Here is a 17,300-nt window from a genome sequence, read left to right on the forward strand (position 1 = left end):
AATCATCTGGATTATATTTACTACCTTAATATTTTATGAATGTCTAATAATTAGACAGTTCACCAACTATTTTCAAAGGTACCTTACTTAACAGTTGTCATTCCTCAGGGCTCTAGAATACATTTTGGGTTTTACCTTTAGGAATAATATTCATTTAAGATAGACAGTGTGGCACACTGGAAGGACCATTCAACTTGAAACTTGACTCCTCCACTAAGAAGGGAGGTGGTCCCCTGCCAACAGACCAGAAATTAATGGTGTTGGCTACCACTACTGAGTGTGGTGATCAAGGGCTTGGTAGATGGATATTGATCAAAAGGAGGAAGAATGAGGAACAGAGCTTCAATATTTTACTGGAACCCAGACATACTGGATACACTGAGATAGAAAGAACTCTTGAATCTATTATCTGGAAACCACTTTTGAGTCTTGAGGTGAAACTGTTCTTTGAAGCCATCTTTAAATGAAACAATTTACCTCACTTAATAAAGAGTGTTCATCTTGAAGAACTATCTACGTGAGATTGAAAGGACAGCGATAACTCTCTGGCACAGAGTCCAAGTTAATTGTGGTGAGACAACAGGAGCAGTGATAGGAAGAGCGGTGACATAATGTGTGGGATGTGAAACCATTGCCAATGACCAGCATGAGTGGGTGTACAGTATATTGTACACTTTTCACCAAAAAGAAAAAAATGAAAAGAGTATAAGTAAGTGACCTTAGGCAAGGCAAATCACTAACTCCATCTTCATCGGTAACCCCATGGAAGTAATAACTTGTGTCCTTTATCACAGTATATGTGATAAGCATGATAGTATAATCATTGCATGAAAGTGGCTGGGAAATGATAAATCGTGTATGTGTGTGTGTGTGTGTGTGTGTGTGACATGTTAGAGAATAAGGAAAGAGACTGCATTTTTAAAACCAGCACATCTTATAAATGATGGCAATAACCCAGCCCCATTATGGAGAGCAGTTACTGTCATCTTCTGCATCAATGATGGCACAATTAACTTAATTAACACATACCTCCGTGGTGAGTCTGCTGAAATAACACTTTTCTTTTAACATGGCCCTGCCTTGCCAGCAAGGTATCTCGGAGTCATGCATCTTCCGGGAAGGGATGCCCAAGTGCTAGATGTCTTTTTTTTGGTGTGCAGAAAACAGAGCCCTGTAATATCCACAGCATGAACAGAGAAAATGATCCAGGGGATTTCAGAAGCCGTCCCCAAATCTTATGTAACAATCCTGACCTGGAAGTATGTCTGAGGAAGATAGATATGGTCCCGTAAGGCAATCAGTCTCACCAAATCCAGGGTGTCTTCCCACTGGAAGAGAATCCTATTCTACGGCAGATTCTAAGAAAGGGATTTTTGCAACAGCTTGATGATACCAAGGGTGTTTGAAAAGAGTGTATGAGTTGGCCTGTAATGACCAACTCTGTGCACTGGCCACGTTGCCATAGCATGGCCTGCTGTTGTTTAGGTTAGCCACCCTCGACCTGGTCCCTAACTTTGGCACTCACGTACAATGGAGAAAATGCTGCCCTGTTCTGCACCATCTCCGTGCTTGGTTGCAGATTGGAGTGTGGTCATCCATAAACTCATATTTCAATTGGCTAAAATGTTTTGTTGTTTAAAAAAATTGGGTTTTATTTTAATGATATGAGTTAGTAATAAACACTTATACAAAATTGTCTTTCACATTTCCATACATCGCATTATGGACCGCTTGAAACTCTGGACTACAAATTCAGGAAGTTTCCTGTATCCTTAATTTCAATTATTGTAACTTATAAATAAGGGTATGGATGGTGAAGTGATTGAGATAGTTAAGAGTTTAAGTTTACTTGGTTCCACAATCAACACTCTTGGTAACAGCAGCCAGGAAATCAAGAGATGAATTGCAGTGGGAAAGTCAGCTGTGAGGGACCTCTCAAGAGTACTGAAGAGCAACGACATCAGGCTGGAGACTAAGGTGTGCCTGATCCAGGCTATAGTCTTCGCAATTATGTGCTATGCATCAGAGAGTTGGACAGTGAATAGGGATGATATAAAGAGAATTGATGCCTTTGAGCTGTGGTGCTGGAGAAGAGTGTTGAATATACCATGGACTGCTAAGAGAACAAACAGGTTTGCCCTGGAGAGGGTGAAGCCAGAATGCTCCTTGGAATCAAAGATTCTGAAGCTTCATCTGACATACTTTGGGCATGTTGCAAGGAGGGACTGGTCCTTGGAGAGGGACACCATGTTTGCCAAAGTGGAGGGGCAGTGCAGGTGAGGAAGACCTTCAATGAGATGGATGGATTCTGTGACTGGAGTAGTGGAAATGAGTGTGTTTGACACAGCAAGGTTGGCACAAGATGGAACGGAGTTTGGGGCTCATGTACATAGGGTCGCTATGAATTGCGAGCGACTCGATGGCACATAACAACAACAACAAATAAATGAATGAATGAATGAATAAGGGTGATTTTAATAAACATGTATTTGTGAACACAGATGCCAAAAGCTGTACAAGTGTAATAATGCACAACCAACTGCTAAAATGTTTAAAGCAGATCACCAAATCTCTCTTCCTAGACCGCGTTACAGAAACCTATTCAGTTCTGCATCACAGCTGTATATAAACCTCCTGATAGATGGGTGAAAGGAATCCGTGAGCTGCATTGACTGATAATCAGATTCAGGCCTCCTGCGTGGAAGGTGAACGTTCTACCACCAACGTCTTTCAGCTGCTAATGTCTTTTTTAAGGCAGATGTTATTGTTAGGTGCTGTCAAGTCATGTATGACTTACAGTGACCCTGTAAACAACAGCTCTGAACCCTGTCCTATCCTGCGCCGCCGTCATCATCTCTCACACACTTGAGCCCATTGCTGTAGTCACGATATCAATCCACCTTGTTGAGGGTTTCTTTTCTTTTGCTGACTTTCCACTTTTTCTAATATGATATCCTTTTCCAAGGAAGAGCTTCTTCTCGCAACATGCCCAAAGAATGTGAGCTGATACTCATGGTCACAACTGTTGAGATTGTTTTCCTTATTTCTTCTTGCTTCACTACAAATTGAATGTATTAGCTTGACAAAATTGACTCTATTGGATTAGAATACAATAATGCTTTAATAGGACTTTTCTCCTCTCACATATAGTCATATTGGGTGATAAGTTTGCTCCTAGAGGTTACCCTGGGATAGAAGCCCCTTCTACTTTGTCACTCTGCCATTCTTAGTGCATTGTTATTACCACTTGATCCAACATAACATATCTTCAAGTAGCAGGGAGAGAGAATAACCAGAGATAGTGAGTAAGGATACTCCTTAGAGGTTCTTCATATCTTATTCATCAGATCCTGGCACATATCCTCAATTGCCAGCAGTAGAGGTTTGGAAATACAATCTATTCTGGACAGCCAGATATCCACTAATGTTAGGTTATGTGCTGTTGAGTTGACTATAGAAGTCATAGCAACCCTATGAACAATAGATCAAAACCTTGTCCTGTCGGCTCCACAGTCAACACTCTTGGCACCAGCAGTCAGGAAATCAAAAAGCGTATCACGATGGGAAAGTCTGCTGTTAGGGACCTCTCTAAAGTACTCAGGAACAACGGTGTCTCTCTGGAGACTAAGGTGCGCCTGATACAGGCCATGGTCTTTGCAATCGCTTGTTATACCTCAGAGAGTTGGACAATGACTAGGAAGGACAGAAGGAGAGTGGATGCTTTTGAGCTGTGGTGCTGGAGAAGAGTATTGAATGTACCATGGACTGCCAGGAAAACAAACAGATTCATCTTGGAGAGGATTAAACCAAGCTACTCCTTGGAGGCAAGGATTCTGGGGCTTCGTCTGACATACTTTGGACATGTTGCCAGGAGGGACGGGTCCTTGGAGAGGGACATCATGCTTGGGAGGGTGGAGGGACAGCGCAGGAGGGGAAGACCCTCTATGAGATGGATTGATTCGGTGACTGGGGTAATCGGAATGGGTGTGTCGGAGGCAGTGCGGTTGGCGCAGGATAAAGCAGGGTTTAGGGCTGTTGTGCATAGGGTCGCTATGAGTCGGAAACGACTCGACGGCACATAACAACAACAACATCCTGCACTATCTTCTAAAGGTCTCCTAAAAATCAGAGTATTAACTCTATAAAATAGTGATTTCCAAACTTTTTACCATTATTCACAACTGTTGTCTATATGTGCCATCAACTACAACTTATAACAACCCTATGAACAATGGCTCTGAACCTTGCCTTACTCTGAGCCAACTTCACCATCTGTGACGTACCTGTCAATACTGTATCGAACCATCTCATCCGGGATCTTCTTCTCCTGAGTTGATCCTCCATCCTTCCAACGATTAAGTCCTTCTCCAAGGATTAGCCCCTCCTAACAACATGTCTCAAGTATGTGACACAAAGTTTCAAAATCCTTATCCCAAAGGAGCCATCTGATTTTACCCTCTCTAGGACAGACAGGCCTCTTTGTTCTTTTGGAAGTCCATGGGGTCTTCAATACTCTTCTCCAGCACTGCAATTCAAAGGCATCTATTCTTCTTCTGTCATCTTTATTTATCATCCAGCTCTCAGATGCATAGCAAGCAATTGAGAACTGCATGGCTTGGATCAGATGCTCCTTAGTCTTTAGACTGACATTATTGCTCTTTAGCACTCTGTAGAGATCCTTGACTGGAGACTTTCTGAATGCTATCAGTGTTTTGATTTCTTAACTGCTGGTGAAGAGTGTTGATTTCATAAATAGAAATAAATGTTACATTTATTTCTTTATGTATGTGTGAGAGAATGAAACAAAAATTTTATCAAAACATAATATTCTCTACTTTGTGTGATACAGCTTCCTATTTTCATTATTTGTAAACCCAACTTTTGCTTTGCTGAATGGGAGCTCTGGTGGCCTAGTAAAAGAAGCTATGCTACAGTTTCAAAGGTACGTGGTTCAAATCCACCAGCTGTTCCATGGGAGAAGGATAGACAATCTCTTCCAGTCCGATTTACTGCTTCTGAAAACTTGCTCGAGGGTGAGCAACTTGACAGCACACAATAACAATAACAGGATCTAGTAAAAATCTTCAAGTCATGGTCTTTTCAGTCAACTTATGTGCGTGTAAAAGCTGGAAAACTATTACAGAAGAAGAACGGATGTATTTGAAATGAGGTTTTGGTGAAGTCTTTTGAATGAATGTAGTAAGACAGGAAAACAAAAAAAAAATCTGTGTTCAAAGAAGTACAACCATAATATTCCTTAGAAGGAAAGATGGTAAGACTTTTTATTTACTGTTGACATGTTAATAGTAGGGACTAGTTTTTGAAGAGGGGAGCTCTGGTGGCCTAGTGTTAAGAATCTGCGCTGCAATCCCAAAGGCATGCGACCTGAATCTACCAGCAGCTTCCCTGAGCATGGATGGGCAAACTCCTCCCATGAGATTTATTCCCGCCTCTGAAAACCTGCTGGAGGGTCAACAATGGGTCAGTTCCAACTCGATGGTACACACAACAGTCCTTGAAGAAGGACACTAACCTGGGTAAATTGAAAGGTTACTGAAAAAGAGGTAAACCTTTAATGAGACGGATTGACACAGTCGTTTCAAGAGTGGATTCAAACAATGATATTGAGGATGGTGTAAGATCTGTTATCACTTCATTCTATGACACCTAACAACCACAACCATGGAGTGGAGAGGAAGACCCTCGTTAAGACGGATCAACACAGTGAATCCAGCTATGGGTTCAAGTGTGTCAGACATGATGAAGGTGGCACAGGACAGGATAGGGTTCAGAGCTGCTATTGTTAGGGTCACCGTGAGTCATACTCGACTCTGTGGTACCTGAGAGCAACAATAACAATTCTGGGTTTGAGGTGGAATGACAGGAGCAAAGCCCTAGGAAGCCACTAGGCATCTCCACCACCATGAGACAAGCATTTAGGTGGCTGGACCATTTAGATTAGTCTTTGCAGTGTATATCATGGCACTGGTCACACTGAATATATACTCAAAAGAAAACTGGGGGGAATCACCCCAAAATAATCAAGCAAGCGACACTCAGGAAACCAAATTGAAGGCTAAAGGGGTCTTTTCACCAAGAGACCACAAGGGATGGTGGTAGAGGAAATTCTTCTTGTCTTACAATATGTGTTGTATGGAGATAAAACACAAAGATATATCCATCCTATTGATCCCTCTGTGTATTGAGCTTAAAAGACAATTCAGATCAAAGCCAAATTGATCTCATTTTCATTCTTTGTCATGGCCTCAAATTTATGAGTAGTGTCAAGGGCAACCATATATATTCATGGGGATAGTGTATCTCCCAGACTTTCCTCATTCATTTTTGTGCTACAGTAATCTATATAACAGATTTGTCATTCTTTCTATGCACTTCAGATTTGAGGAAAACCTCATATTGTGTGATGTGTTTTCTTTGACAGTTGCAACTGACTTTTGTCAGATTTTTGACAGGGGAAAATAAAACCGACAACTACAAGAAACACACGGCCTTTGTTTTCCAAGTCACAGTTCTGGATGAGTTTGAAATGACTTTTTAAATGATGTCACGATAGAAGCTTTAAAACATGCCCCCGAATGCTTTGTGCTACAAGAACTGTAGGCTTAATTATTTCTTGTGGGGGTTTTACCATTAACTCCAAGCTAATCGTGTTAGTGGAATCATCAGACAATGCTTCCAGAGGCCAGAGTGTTGGTAAACAGCACATTTCCATGGCATTTCTTGAGAGACGCCCCGGTGAGTGGCATGACGAGAACAGTGCCACACGACAGAGCCTTTCATTGTTGCAATTAGGGTTTCTGTGCCACTGGTGGCCTTTGTGGCTTCTCCTGTTTTGTCATTGCAGCGATGGTCCTCATCCCACCACTTTAAACTTAATGAGCATCCATTGAGATCCGAAGTTCTTACCATCGGAAAGACTGCTGAAAGGCTTCTGGAGCAATGAGCCAGTGTGTTTCAGGCTTGTTTATATTCCACATCCCAAAGCACATCCGGATTGGCATCTGTGTTTTCTGTCTCCAAAGAGAGAGAGGCTAATTACTGGACAAAGCCAGGGATTAAGCTTCCCTCTCGCCCTAGGAGGGACCAGTGCCTTTGGAGCAGGCTTGAGGGCTTATTAGTGGAGTGGTGGACAGAAGAGGTGTTTCCTCAGGGTAGGTGTTTCCACCCTTTGTGGTTAAAGAAGGCTGGGGAGTCAGGCAGGGCTTTCAGCATACTGCCTTTGACAATCACTGGGAAACCCAGCAAGTTCCTTGAAGATGGAGTATCTTTTGACGTATTTTCAAGCCAGAAGACATTTTGACAGGCACTTTATTTCAGCAAGGCTGTACACCTTGAATGCATTTTGTGGCATAAGGCCAAAGTACAAATGACTCCAACGCTCATGAAATGTAATATTCTTCCACAAATGCATTAAAACCCTTGCCCAGGCATATTAGGACTAAGAAATGAAAATCACTTGAAAAGTATGGAGGAAGAGAGATTTGCTGAGACAGATTCCTCAGGGTCAGGCACTCCGACAGCCAGTTAAGAACTCTGCATTTGCAAATTCTGTGCAAAAAAAGATACATCTTAATAGAGCTGAACTGGAAAAGGGTTCTAAACCAAGTAACTCGCCCCCTTCCTGTGTCGCTAAAGAACAAATACCCAAGTCTGGTGTCAGAGGTGAGATCTGTATCCCCGTATTGTTCAGGTGACTGCTGTCACCCCATTGTCCCTGAAGATGGTCAAAGCACTTGAATGTTTAGAACAGAATTGTTAAAGGTTCTCCTTTAAGGTTGAAGGCTCCAATGGATTTGTGATCTGGCTTTTCTCTATCCCTCTCTCCCAAGGGGAAGGTGTATTTCTAGATGATTAGGGAACCTCAGGTGGGAACTTGCTTCTGCCTCTGGCTTTATACCTTAAAATATGACCTAAGGCAAGCTATCATTTCCCAGAAATGAAATATGTCATATGTTACTATTAAAGTGAACCAGGAAAAAAGAGCATTCTATTACAATAATGGGTTTGGTTTAAAAAAATGTAAATGTCAAATCCCCAAAGGAATAATACATATTTGATACTATTATTGGAACAGCAATACCAGTAATTGCATGAGGTACTTATATTTAGTATTGTTCACACAGTAAAGGGATTTTATGTAAACCTTTCAGTCAAATTAGGGTGTCAGGAGAAAATGAAGGACAGTGTCTCACTGTTCATACAATCACTGTGCATTTATTAGGGTGATTGTGTATCAGGCATCAGTCTAAATGCTAGAGGTCCAGAAAGAACAGTCTAGAACATCATCCTGACGTCAAGGTACTCGCATTCCAAGTTAGGAATCAGGTACAGCAAATAACAACAGTGCAAAGAACGCATGATACAAAAAGGTGTCTAATGGAACCTCAAGCAGGTTCACTGCTTTGTCGTTGCTGCCAGTTAGGTTTCAGTTGCTTCTGCTCTGTCTCCATTTGTGCTGTTGTTGTTAGGTGACTTCGGGTCACCTGCGACCCAATATACAACATAGAGACCCAACATACAAGATAGACACCCAACATACAACAGAACAAAACAATCTCCAGTCATGTCTATCCTTGTGACTATTGATACATTTCAAGCAACTACTCATTCTGGCTGACGGAAAATGACTTGAAAACTAGGGAGGAAAAGAGATTTGTTGAGACAGGTCCCAAGGGGATAGAGGTAAGGTCCTCTGACAGCCAATAAGAAACTTGCGCTTGCAAAGCACATTCAAAAGACACATCTTAATAGAATCAGCCTGGAAAAGGACTCCAAAATCCAGGAACTCACTCTCTTCCTCTGTTCTCAAAGGACAAACATCCAAGACTAGTGTTAGAGATAAGATCCGTGTCCCCACATTGACCCGTGCGCTAACCTTCTGGCTTTGGGTCATCAATATTATCTCTTTTCCCCTAAAGTTTGCATGTTTATATCAAAATGTTTGAAGCCCTCACTATCCTGAGTGGCATGAGCTGGACCTTCAAATAACAGGATCGAGGACACAGTAGCAGAAGGAAGCATACAGGCAGAGGTAGACCAGGAGGAAAAAAGGCATGGCGAGATTAGGAAACAGCGAGGGGATCTGTATTGCTGGAGCGCATAGTCTGACAAAGCGTCTAAGGTCAAGTACTTTGATGGACCAGCTTGAGACATGCATGCTCTTTGAACAGTGCCATTTTGCATTGTAGTCTATAGGGCCCAGGCAATTCCAATATAAGACAAATGCTGAGCTGAATAAAACTGTCATTCTTACCATGACTCATCTGTTAACTTAGGAAAACACACTTAACGCCAAAAAAGCAAGAAAATTGCTCATTTCATGTGCTTATGGATGGATTGAACCTAATTTTGTAGCATTAAAACCAGTCTCTCGCTGAGACAACATGTCACAGAGGATAATATGAGCTTTTATAATTATGAATACTATTTGATATTTTGATGCCACCTTTCATCCTGAGATCAGTCCTGTGCACATGGGAACAGATAAGCGCCAAGGAAACAGCGCGAGCTGATCCAAGAAGTCACACTGCTTGTCGATATGCCACGTTGGTGGATTCCAGCGAAGTCACAAAGCAGGGACTTTCCAAATGCTAAGTGTTAGTTTCCACTATATCTCAGGCCAAAAAAAAAAAAAAAAGATATCTCAGGCCAGAGCAAGGGTCATAGCATTCCTTTTACAGATTTCCTAAGAAGACACATTTTTTATGTATCCATGCCCTCAAACTCTGGAGTAAGAAGTCCTGGTAGCACAGTGGTTAAGTGCTTGGCTATTAACCAAAAGGTTACTGTTTTGAACCAATTGGCCTCTCCATCAGAGAAAGATGTGGCAGACAGCTTCTGCAAAGATTTATGACTTATTTTAAAGTGTTATTTCCTTTTTTCACGTCTTTGCTTTCATCATCAATCAAACCAAGTCATATTTAAACAGAAATTCTTTTCCAAGTAAACAAAAATCCATTGTACAAGTAATCTCAGACTAATGGAATCTACTTTTCTTTGGATATAAATAATAAAATTCATGTAACTTAAAGTATAAAAAAAAAGGATTTATGGCTTCAGAAATCCTGTCCTATAGATTGTTGTTGTTAAATGCTGTCGAGTTGAGCAATACTTATAGCAACTCTATGAACAAAAGACCTGAACCCTGTACTGTAACTATTGTCGTTTTTCTATGTTCATAGAGTTTCCAGAGGCATGTGGTTTAAGAAGTGGATGCCTCTCCTGCTTCCAAACCTGAATCAATCTGGGAGTTCCACCAAAATTTCCACAGTCCAATGGAGTCCAATGGCTTAGCTATGAATTAAAATCATCTCAACGGCAATAGGTGTTCTTGGGTTTCTTTCCCTACTGACTTGCTCCTGAGTAGAAGACTGAGCAACAGTGGACTTTATATTAATCGGTTCTTCCTTCCTTGAGAGTATCATTCATTATTTTTATCATCATCATAACTACTACAATTTAGAGTGGACTCACTCCATTCTACAATACACATGTACACACACATATACTATTGTTGTTGTTGTTGTTGTTGTTGTTATCTGCCATCGAGTTGCCTGTGACTCATAGCGACCCTTTGTACAACAGCCCTAAAACCTGCTCTATCCTGTGCCAATCTTATTGTCTCTGACACACCTACCCCCATTCCTCCAGTCACTGAATCAATCCATCTCGAGGGTCTTTCTCTCCTGCACTGTCCCTTCACTCTCCCAAGCATGACATCCCTCTCCAAGGACTGGTTCCTTCTTGCAACATGTACAAAGTATGTCAGACAAAGCCTCAGAATCCTTGTATCCAAGGAGTAGCATGGTTTAACCCTCTCAAGGGTAAACCTGTTAGTTTTCACGGTATATTCGATACTCTTCTCCAGCACCACAGCTCAAAGGCATCAATTCTCCTTCTATCCCCCCTAGTCGTTGTCCAGCTCTCTGATGCATGACATACACTATACTGATCATATAGTTATACAAACTTTCTGGGGCAGTGTTGTCTAACAGAGCACTGTGGAATGATGGAAGTACACTGTGTCTATGCTGTTTAGCATGTTAGCCACTGGCACTTATGCTTCTATTAAGCATTTGAAATGTGTCTACTGAAGAATCAAACTTTTACTCTTTTATTACATTTCCATTCAAATAGCCACATTCTTAGTGGCTGTTAACGTTGGGAAGCATTGCTAATAGAGTTGGTGGGTTCTTTACTTTGAACCAAGTCCTGTTTTCATCATTAATTGGGAAGAATGAGATGAGAAAAAATATGGATGAATGGTCCTAAAACACTGTTGGACATATAGATATTTGAAAGGAAGTTTAAAAGTTACATTTAGTCCACCCTTTGACCTCTGTCCTTTCACCTCCTTATTCAGTCTGTGTGTTGAGCAAACGATCTGAGCTGAGCTGTATGAACAATGGCATCAGGATTGGAGGGAGACTGTGCAACTTGTGTGTACCGTTGACACAGCCTTGCTTGATGAAGGACAAGAGAACTTGAAGCACTTTCTAAAGAAGGTCAAAGACCACAGCCCTCAGTGTAGATGTTGCTGGTGCTGCCATGTGCGGTCAAGTCGGAGCTGACTCATAATTGACCCTCCAGTGTGTTTTCAGAAGCAGTAAATCACACAGGAGGAGACTGCTCATCTTTCTCCCGCAGAGAAGCTGGTGCATTCGAACCACCTCCCTTTGGGTTGGCACCATTAGGCCACCAGTGCTCTCTCAGTATAGATTATCTCTCAATATAAAGAAAACTATTATTTCAACTGGACCAATAAGCAAAATTATTATGATAAATGGAGAAAAGATGGAAGTTATAAAGGATTTAATTTTATTTGGGTCCACAACCAATACTCATAGAAGCAGCAGTCAAGATATTAATCTTGGGAGCATATAAAAAGAACAACTCCTGTTAGAATTTAACTGAAAAGATACTGGTCGGATATACACAGTGACATGGAATTACTCATAAACAAAGGAAGTCCAAAGATGAGGATGGAAACCTTATGGCATTCAACCACTCCCGGCCACCAGCAATGCACTTGTTCATCTCTTGAAAGCTGGAATTCTATCCATCAATTTTCTGAAACAAGCCTGTTCCTTCCACGTATACAATGGAGTGATGTTTGAGGTATCCATGTAGAGACAGTTCTCAGGAAAAACTCTTAACTGAGAGTCCTGGTGCCCAATGGTTAAGGATTCCACTCTAGGGTTTGAACCCACCCAGGGGCTCCCAGGGAGACTCGACCCTGCTCTTCTACTCCCTTAAAACCTTTGGAAACAGTTCTGCTTTGTCCTATAGGGTCATGATAAGTCAAGATCTCTCTGATGGGTCATATTAACCTCGTCTCTCTACAACTATCACCTCAGGATTTCTCTGCGTTGTGTGTCAAAATGGAGAAATAAACTTTAACGTGAAGAAACTGGCTTGAAGACGGAATTACATTCCTACTCAGTCCTCTGTGGAACTTAGGTTGTGAAACAGAACTTAAGTAGCCCTTGGTTTGAACCATCTGTTGTGAAAATGTGGCATATGCTTGCTTTGCTTATTCAACAACCCAGTATAAAGTGATACACTGAACTAAAAAAATGTGTGTGTGTGTGTGTGTGTGTGTGTGTTATGGAACCTGGTTGAAGGACACAATCTCCTCATATGTGAACTCAGGAAACAACATACATCATAAAAGAGGAGCATGAAATAGGTGGAAGTTTGCACTGTGAAGACACACGTTGGCCACTGTAAACAATACACAGTGCTCACTGCATTAACCTGTCCTACCTTGTAGTTGAAAGAAAAGTTACTCATTCCCTTCCTTCCTCCTCCTTTTTCTTGGCCCCAAATTCACCCGAAGCTGATGCCCTTTTCTATTAACTCCTTCTATCAAAAGGAACCTTTCCTCTCTCTCTTCCGTGTCCTATTGTCTGGTATGATGGGCTTGCAGTTTTGACAGCAGGACTCGCTTAGACTTGATTTAAATTCAGTTTCCCTGAGAGACGAACTCAGACATTAGCAAAACTCTCAATTACAAGTCCTGAATAGCCAGACTGTCGCCCGCCACTGTGGGTTGTCCCCCAGCCTCCCTCCCTGGACCCAGGGTAGACTTCAGCAGACCTCCCGGGCAGGGGGCAGGGCTGGGGACATTTGTATATACATATATTTACTTTGAAAGAGTCAAGATGGAGCTCAGCTTATAGATTTCCTAGAGTCAAATTCTGTATGTGTTGAGTGGATCGGGGGCTCTGCTTTTGTCTGCAGCTGGAGGAGAGGTTGAGACTGTGTCAACGTGAGTGAGGGCGCGCTCGTGGGCGCATCTTGAGACAGTGGCTCCGGGCCGGGTCTCAGGTCTCTAAAGTGCCAAGTCTTGAGTCACAGGCGTGAGTAATGTGAGGGTTGAAAACTCTGAATTCAGAAGAAGGGTCTGGACTCATCGTCAAACCAGGATGGAAGAAAGAGCCCTTGTGCATTGCGCCCTTTTGTGTCTCTTGAGAGTGTGTGTGTGTGTGTGTGTGTGTGTGTGTGTGTGTGTGTGTGAGAGAGAGAGAGAGAGAGAGAGAGAGAGAGAGAGAGAGAGAGAACTATACTGAGACACACACAGACACTGAGACAGTGAGAGAGAAGGCGAATGAGCTGAGCCTAGCGGTGGCTGCACAGCACCGCGTGTCTTGTGCGCGCGTGCAGGGTCCAGCCCGGGTCCCCGCGGGCCAGTGTCTACATCTGCGTCCGAGTGGGCGAGTTTCAGAAGGGCTATTCGCGCGCTGCAACGCAGAGCAGGAACAAGCGAGGGGCTGCTGGCCAGTGGCAATCTGGCCGCAGATCCCTCCTTCTCGGCGCGGCTCTCCATAACCGCCAGCACCCCTAACCGGCTTCCAGCAGGCAGCTCTGCTCGGAAACCCTCCTGGCCGGCTCGGCTCTCCACGCTCGCGAAGATGACCGCATATCCCTTCCTAGCGCAGGGAAAGTGAGCCCGGAAAGGCAAGGAGGCGGGGACACCCCTACGGAATAAATAAATAAACACTTAGTGGTCTCCTCGCCGCAGCTGGACACGCCGCGGTCGGCTGAGTCTAGGTTGGTGGCATTTGCAGAGTTTTTTCCTGTTTTGTCGACTCAAGAATCCAACGCCGCTGCCCCTCACCCGCGACAGCCCTTCCTTTCTGGCAGGCGGCCCCCAGCTTTGGAGGCCAGGGCGCTTGGGGGGCTCCGGGCGCCCAGTGCAGGGTTGCACCTGTCCGGCAGGACGCGCGGGGGCTGCGGTGGCGCGCTCGCCGGGGCGGTGGCGTGGATGAGTCCGGGGCGCCGGGCGCCAGTGAGCGGTGCAGATGCTGGGCGAGCCGAGGACTGGCGGCGGGTAGGGGCGCACGAGCCGTGTGCTAGTCCCAGCCTGGACGTCGCCTCCCCGCGTCCGGCTGCCCCTGAAAGGCAGTGCGCCCGGGGAGGGGGCTTGGCGACGGGGACAGCGATTGGTGCTTTTCCCGGGGAGGCGGCGGCGTGCAGAGAGGCAGCTAACTTCCCCGGAGAGGGGCTCGTTCGTGCCTGGCTGGCGAAGGAGCTGCGACCGCCGCCGAGGGCGCCGACCCCGGGCAGCTGCCGGCTCCACTCGCAGAGTAACGCTCTTTCTCTCTGCTTGGCCCCCACACCTACTTGCACTTTGGGAGGTGGCATCCGGTCACTCGCGCCTCCGCAGGCACCTCGCGCCCCAGCCGGGTGGGGTGGGGGCGGGGTGGGGGGCTGGAAACTTCCCCGGCGGGAGCGGGGGAGGGGCAGCAGGGGACAGGGGGGGGGGAGGCTCGGCGCCCCGGGCTCTCATTTCAAAGCGCTCTCTCCCCTCCAGGTTGGGTCGGACCTGAGCCCCAGAAGCGGCACCGCCTCCCGCCCCGCTGCCCGCGGGGAGCAGAGTCGCCGGCGGTGGTGGCGGCGGCGGACCTGTGACTTCGCTCTCGTGCTGGATGGAGCTGAACTTTGTGCAGCGGGAGCAGCGCGGCTGTCCGATCCTCGCCGCCTACTGAGCTCCGGCCGACCCCGCGCGCCTGGCGGTTCTGGGCGGGCAGCAGCTGCGCGCCGGCACCATGATCCTGGCCACCCTGTACTTCGCGATGCCGCTCCTGGGTAAGTCGAGGCCGCCGCTGGCTTTCGTGCCTGCCCTGCCTTTCAAAGCGCGCGGATGGCACTGGCGGGCAGGATGCGGAGGGCAAGGCTGCCCTGCAGGCTGGGGTCCGGATCCCCTGAACTCAGGGCTCTGGGCTGGGGTTGGGGGGTATGATGGCGCGGCACTTGTCCGCAGCCTTGCGTGCTTGGCGTGTGATTGTCTGTGGTATTGATTGTCCTTCTCTAGCGGGGACCTACGGGGTCTGCTGCCTCTGGGCCTGGCATCCCTGGCGAGTCCTGGGGAGCTCAGAGGCGCAGGAGAGCCAGTGGGGCGCGGACGAGCATGGGTCCATGAGGGCAAACTTCGAAGGGAAAACTTTTCCCCTAATAGAATTTTGGCACACCCCTCAGGGCTGGCCACAGATCAGGCCGCGCCCCGCACCCCGCGCCCCAGCTGCAGTCCTCCTCAAAAGCCCCTGGGTCTTAGCCCAGGTGTGCAGAGCGCTCCGCTGGAGGGGTTTGGCGCGTTCGCGGGGCGAGGGGCACAGCAGCCTCCTCCTCTCTCCGGTCCAGGGTGGGAACAGGATCTCCGGTGGGAAAACAGACTCCTGGGGGGTTTCTTGGGGGGAGGGTCCCTTCTCTTGGACGCTCCTGGAACCGCGACCCCCCACCCCTGGCCAGCTATGGAGGTCCCTGCCACCCTGCCCTCATGCCCCGTGCCCTCTTGCCCTCTGCCCTCTGCCCTCATGCCCCCTGCCCTCATGGCCCCTGCCCCCTGCTCTCTGTCCCACAGACATGCTCCTGTCGGCGGAGGTGAGCGGTGGTGACCGCCTGGACTGTGTGAAAGCCAACGACCAGTGCCTGAAGGAGCAGAGCTGCAGCACCAAGTACCGCACGCTGAGACAGTGCGTGGCGGGCAAGGAGACCAACTTCAGCCTGGCGTCCGGCCTGGAGGCCAAGGACGAATGCCGCAGCGCCATGGAGGCGCTCAAACAGAAGTCCCTCTACAACTGTCGCTGCAAACGGGGCATGAAGAAGGAAAAGAACTGCCTTCGCATCTACTGGAGCATGTACCAAAGCCTGCAGGGTACGCCTGGCCACCGCCCCCCCACCCCTCCTCCCCGGGCCAGCTGACCTCATCCTCCGCTCACTTCTCCCCAGCTGTAGAGGGAGGATGTTCATAGGTCCCCAGGGCCATCAGCAGCTGGTGTTTGCTGCAGCTCAAGCCGTCTTAGTGTGGCCAGGTTATTGGAGAATCCATGAGTGCACTTGGGGTACCCGAGAGACAGACACATCCCCTGTCTCTTTGAAACCTGGAAATTTGAAATTGGAGTAGGATCTTATTAGAGGCTTTACAAGGAACCCCGGATTATCCCTAGGGAGAGCCAGTCTGAGGCTTTAACTATCTTCACAGAATAATAATACAAAGACCTGCCCTGCCTCCCCTCTCCCACCCCTCACCCCATTCTGACTTGAGCAAAAGAATTAAGTGTAAAATGTCCGATAGAATCCTTTCTCTTTCCAGCCCCCCTGCCACCTGATCAAAGGCTGATGTGTGAAAAACCATTTGTCATCTTAGATTAGTAGAGCCCTGGAGCCAGCTGGTGTGGCTCAACCTTGGTTAACACAGAAGTAGTTTAGAGAGAGACAAATCCACGTGTCACAAGCATCCATCCCAATGGGAATTATCTGGGCCTCGTGTGCCAGGGAATTGTGTGCCCTTGTGTTTATAAATCTAGCACAAACATCCTGGGCATTCATTCTCCTCCGAGATTTACACCGGAAATTTGAAATAGAAACATTTGGCTTCATAGTCACCACTCGTCCATAACCAATGAATGAAAATATCTGGGGCACCTGCTTTCATGCCATGTTGAGGAGTAAGAAGGGTCACCTTCCTTTCATTGGCTCCTGGAAGCAAGCAGGACTCCTGACGTCACTGGCTGCTTCCTCTCTCATTTCATTCCTTTGCAAAGAGTGGGAGAATTTTCTGGCAAGATCTGGCTGGGTTGCTCTCCAGTGTTTGCATGGCACTCTGGGGAGAGCCAGGACAACAAAGAGGGAACAGAAAGAAATAACCAAAGTCAAGTAAATAGATGCCTTGGAGATCTTCGAAAATTCCAGCATCTTTTGGTTACACAATCACAACATCATTAGAATTCAGATTCAGCAGGGAAACACAGGCTGAAGTAGAATCTGTTTTCCAAATC

General features: G+C 46.1%; 1 protein-coding gene across 2 annotated transcripts in view; it reads left to right on the plus strand.

Moving 5' to 3' along the window:
* Positions 1-14,831: 14,831 nt before the first annotated feature.
* The window catches only part of GFRA1 (GDNF family receptor alpha 1), a 264,339-nt gene continuing 261,870 nt past the window's right edge, over positions 14,832-17,300 (plus strand). For both annotated transcript variants that reach the window (XM_006879914.1, XM_006879913.1), the window contains exons 1-2: positions 14,832-15,111; positions 15,884-16,177. In XM_006879914.1, the coding sequence (XP_006879976.1) occupies positions 15,072-15,111; positions 15,884-16,177 (334 nt within the window). In that variant the 5' untranslated portion in view covers positions 14,832-15,071. The remainder of the gene's footprint in view (positions 15,112-15,883; positions 16,178-17,300) is intronic.

The sequence above is a fragment of the Elephantulus edwardii genome, unplaced genomic scaffold (assembly GCF_000299155.1).
Source record: "Elephantulus edwardii isolate Elephantulus edwardi_28Jun2011 unplaced genomic scaffold, EleEdw1.0 scaffold00006, whole genome shotgun sequence".
NCBI classification, from domain to species: Eukaryota; Metazoa; Chordata; class Mammalia; order Macroscelidea; family Macroscelididae; genus Elephantulus; species Elephantulus edwardii.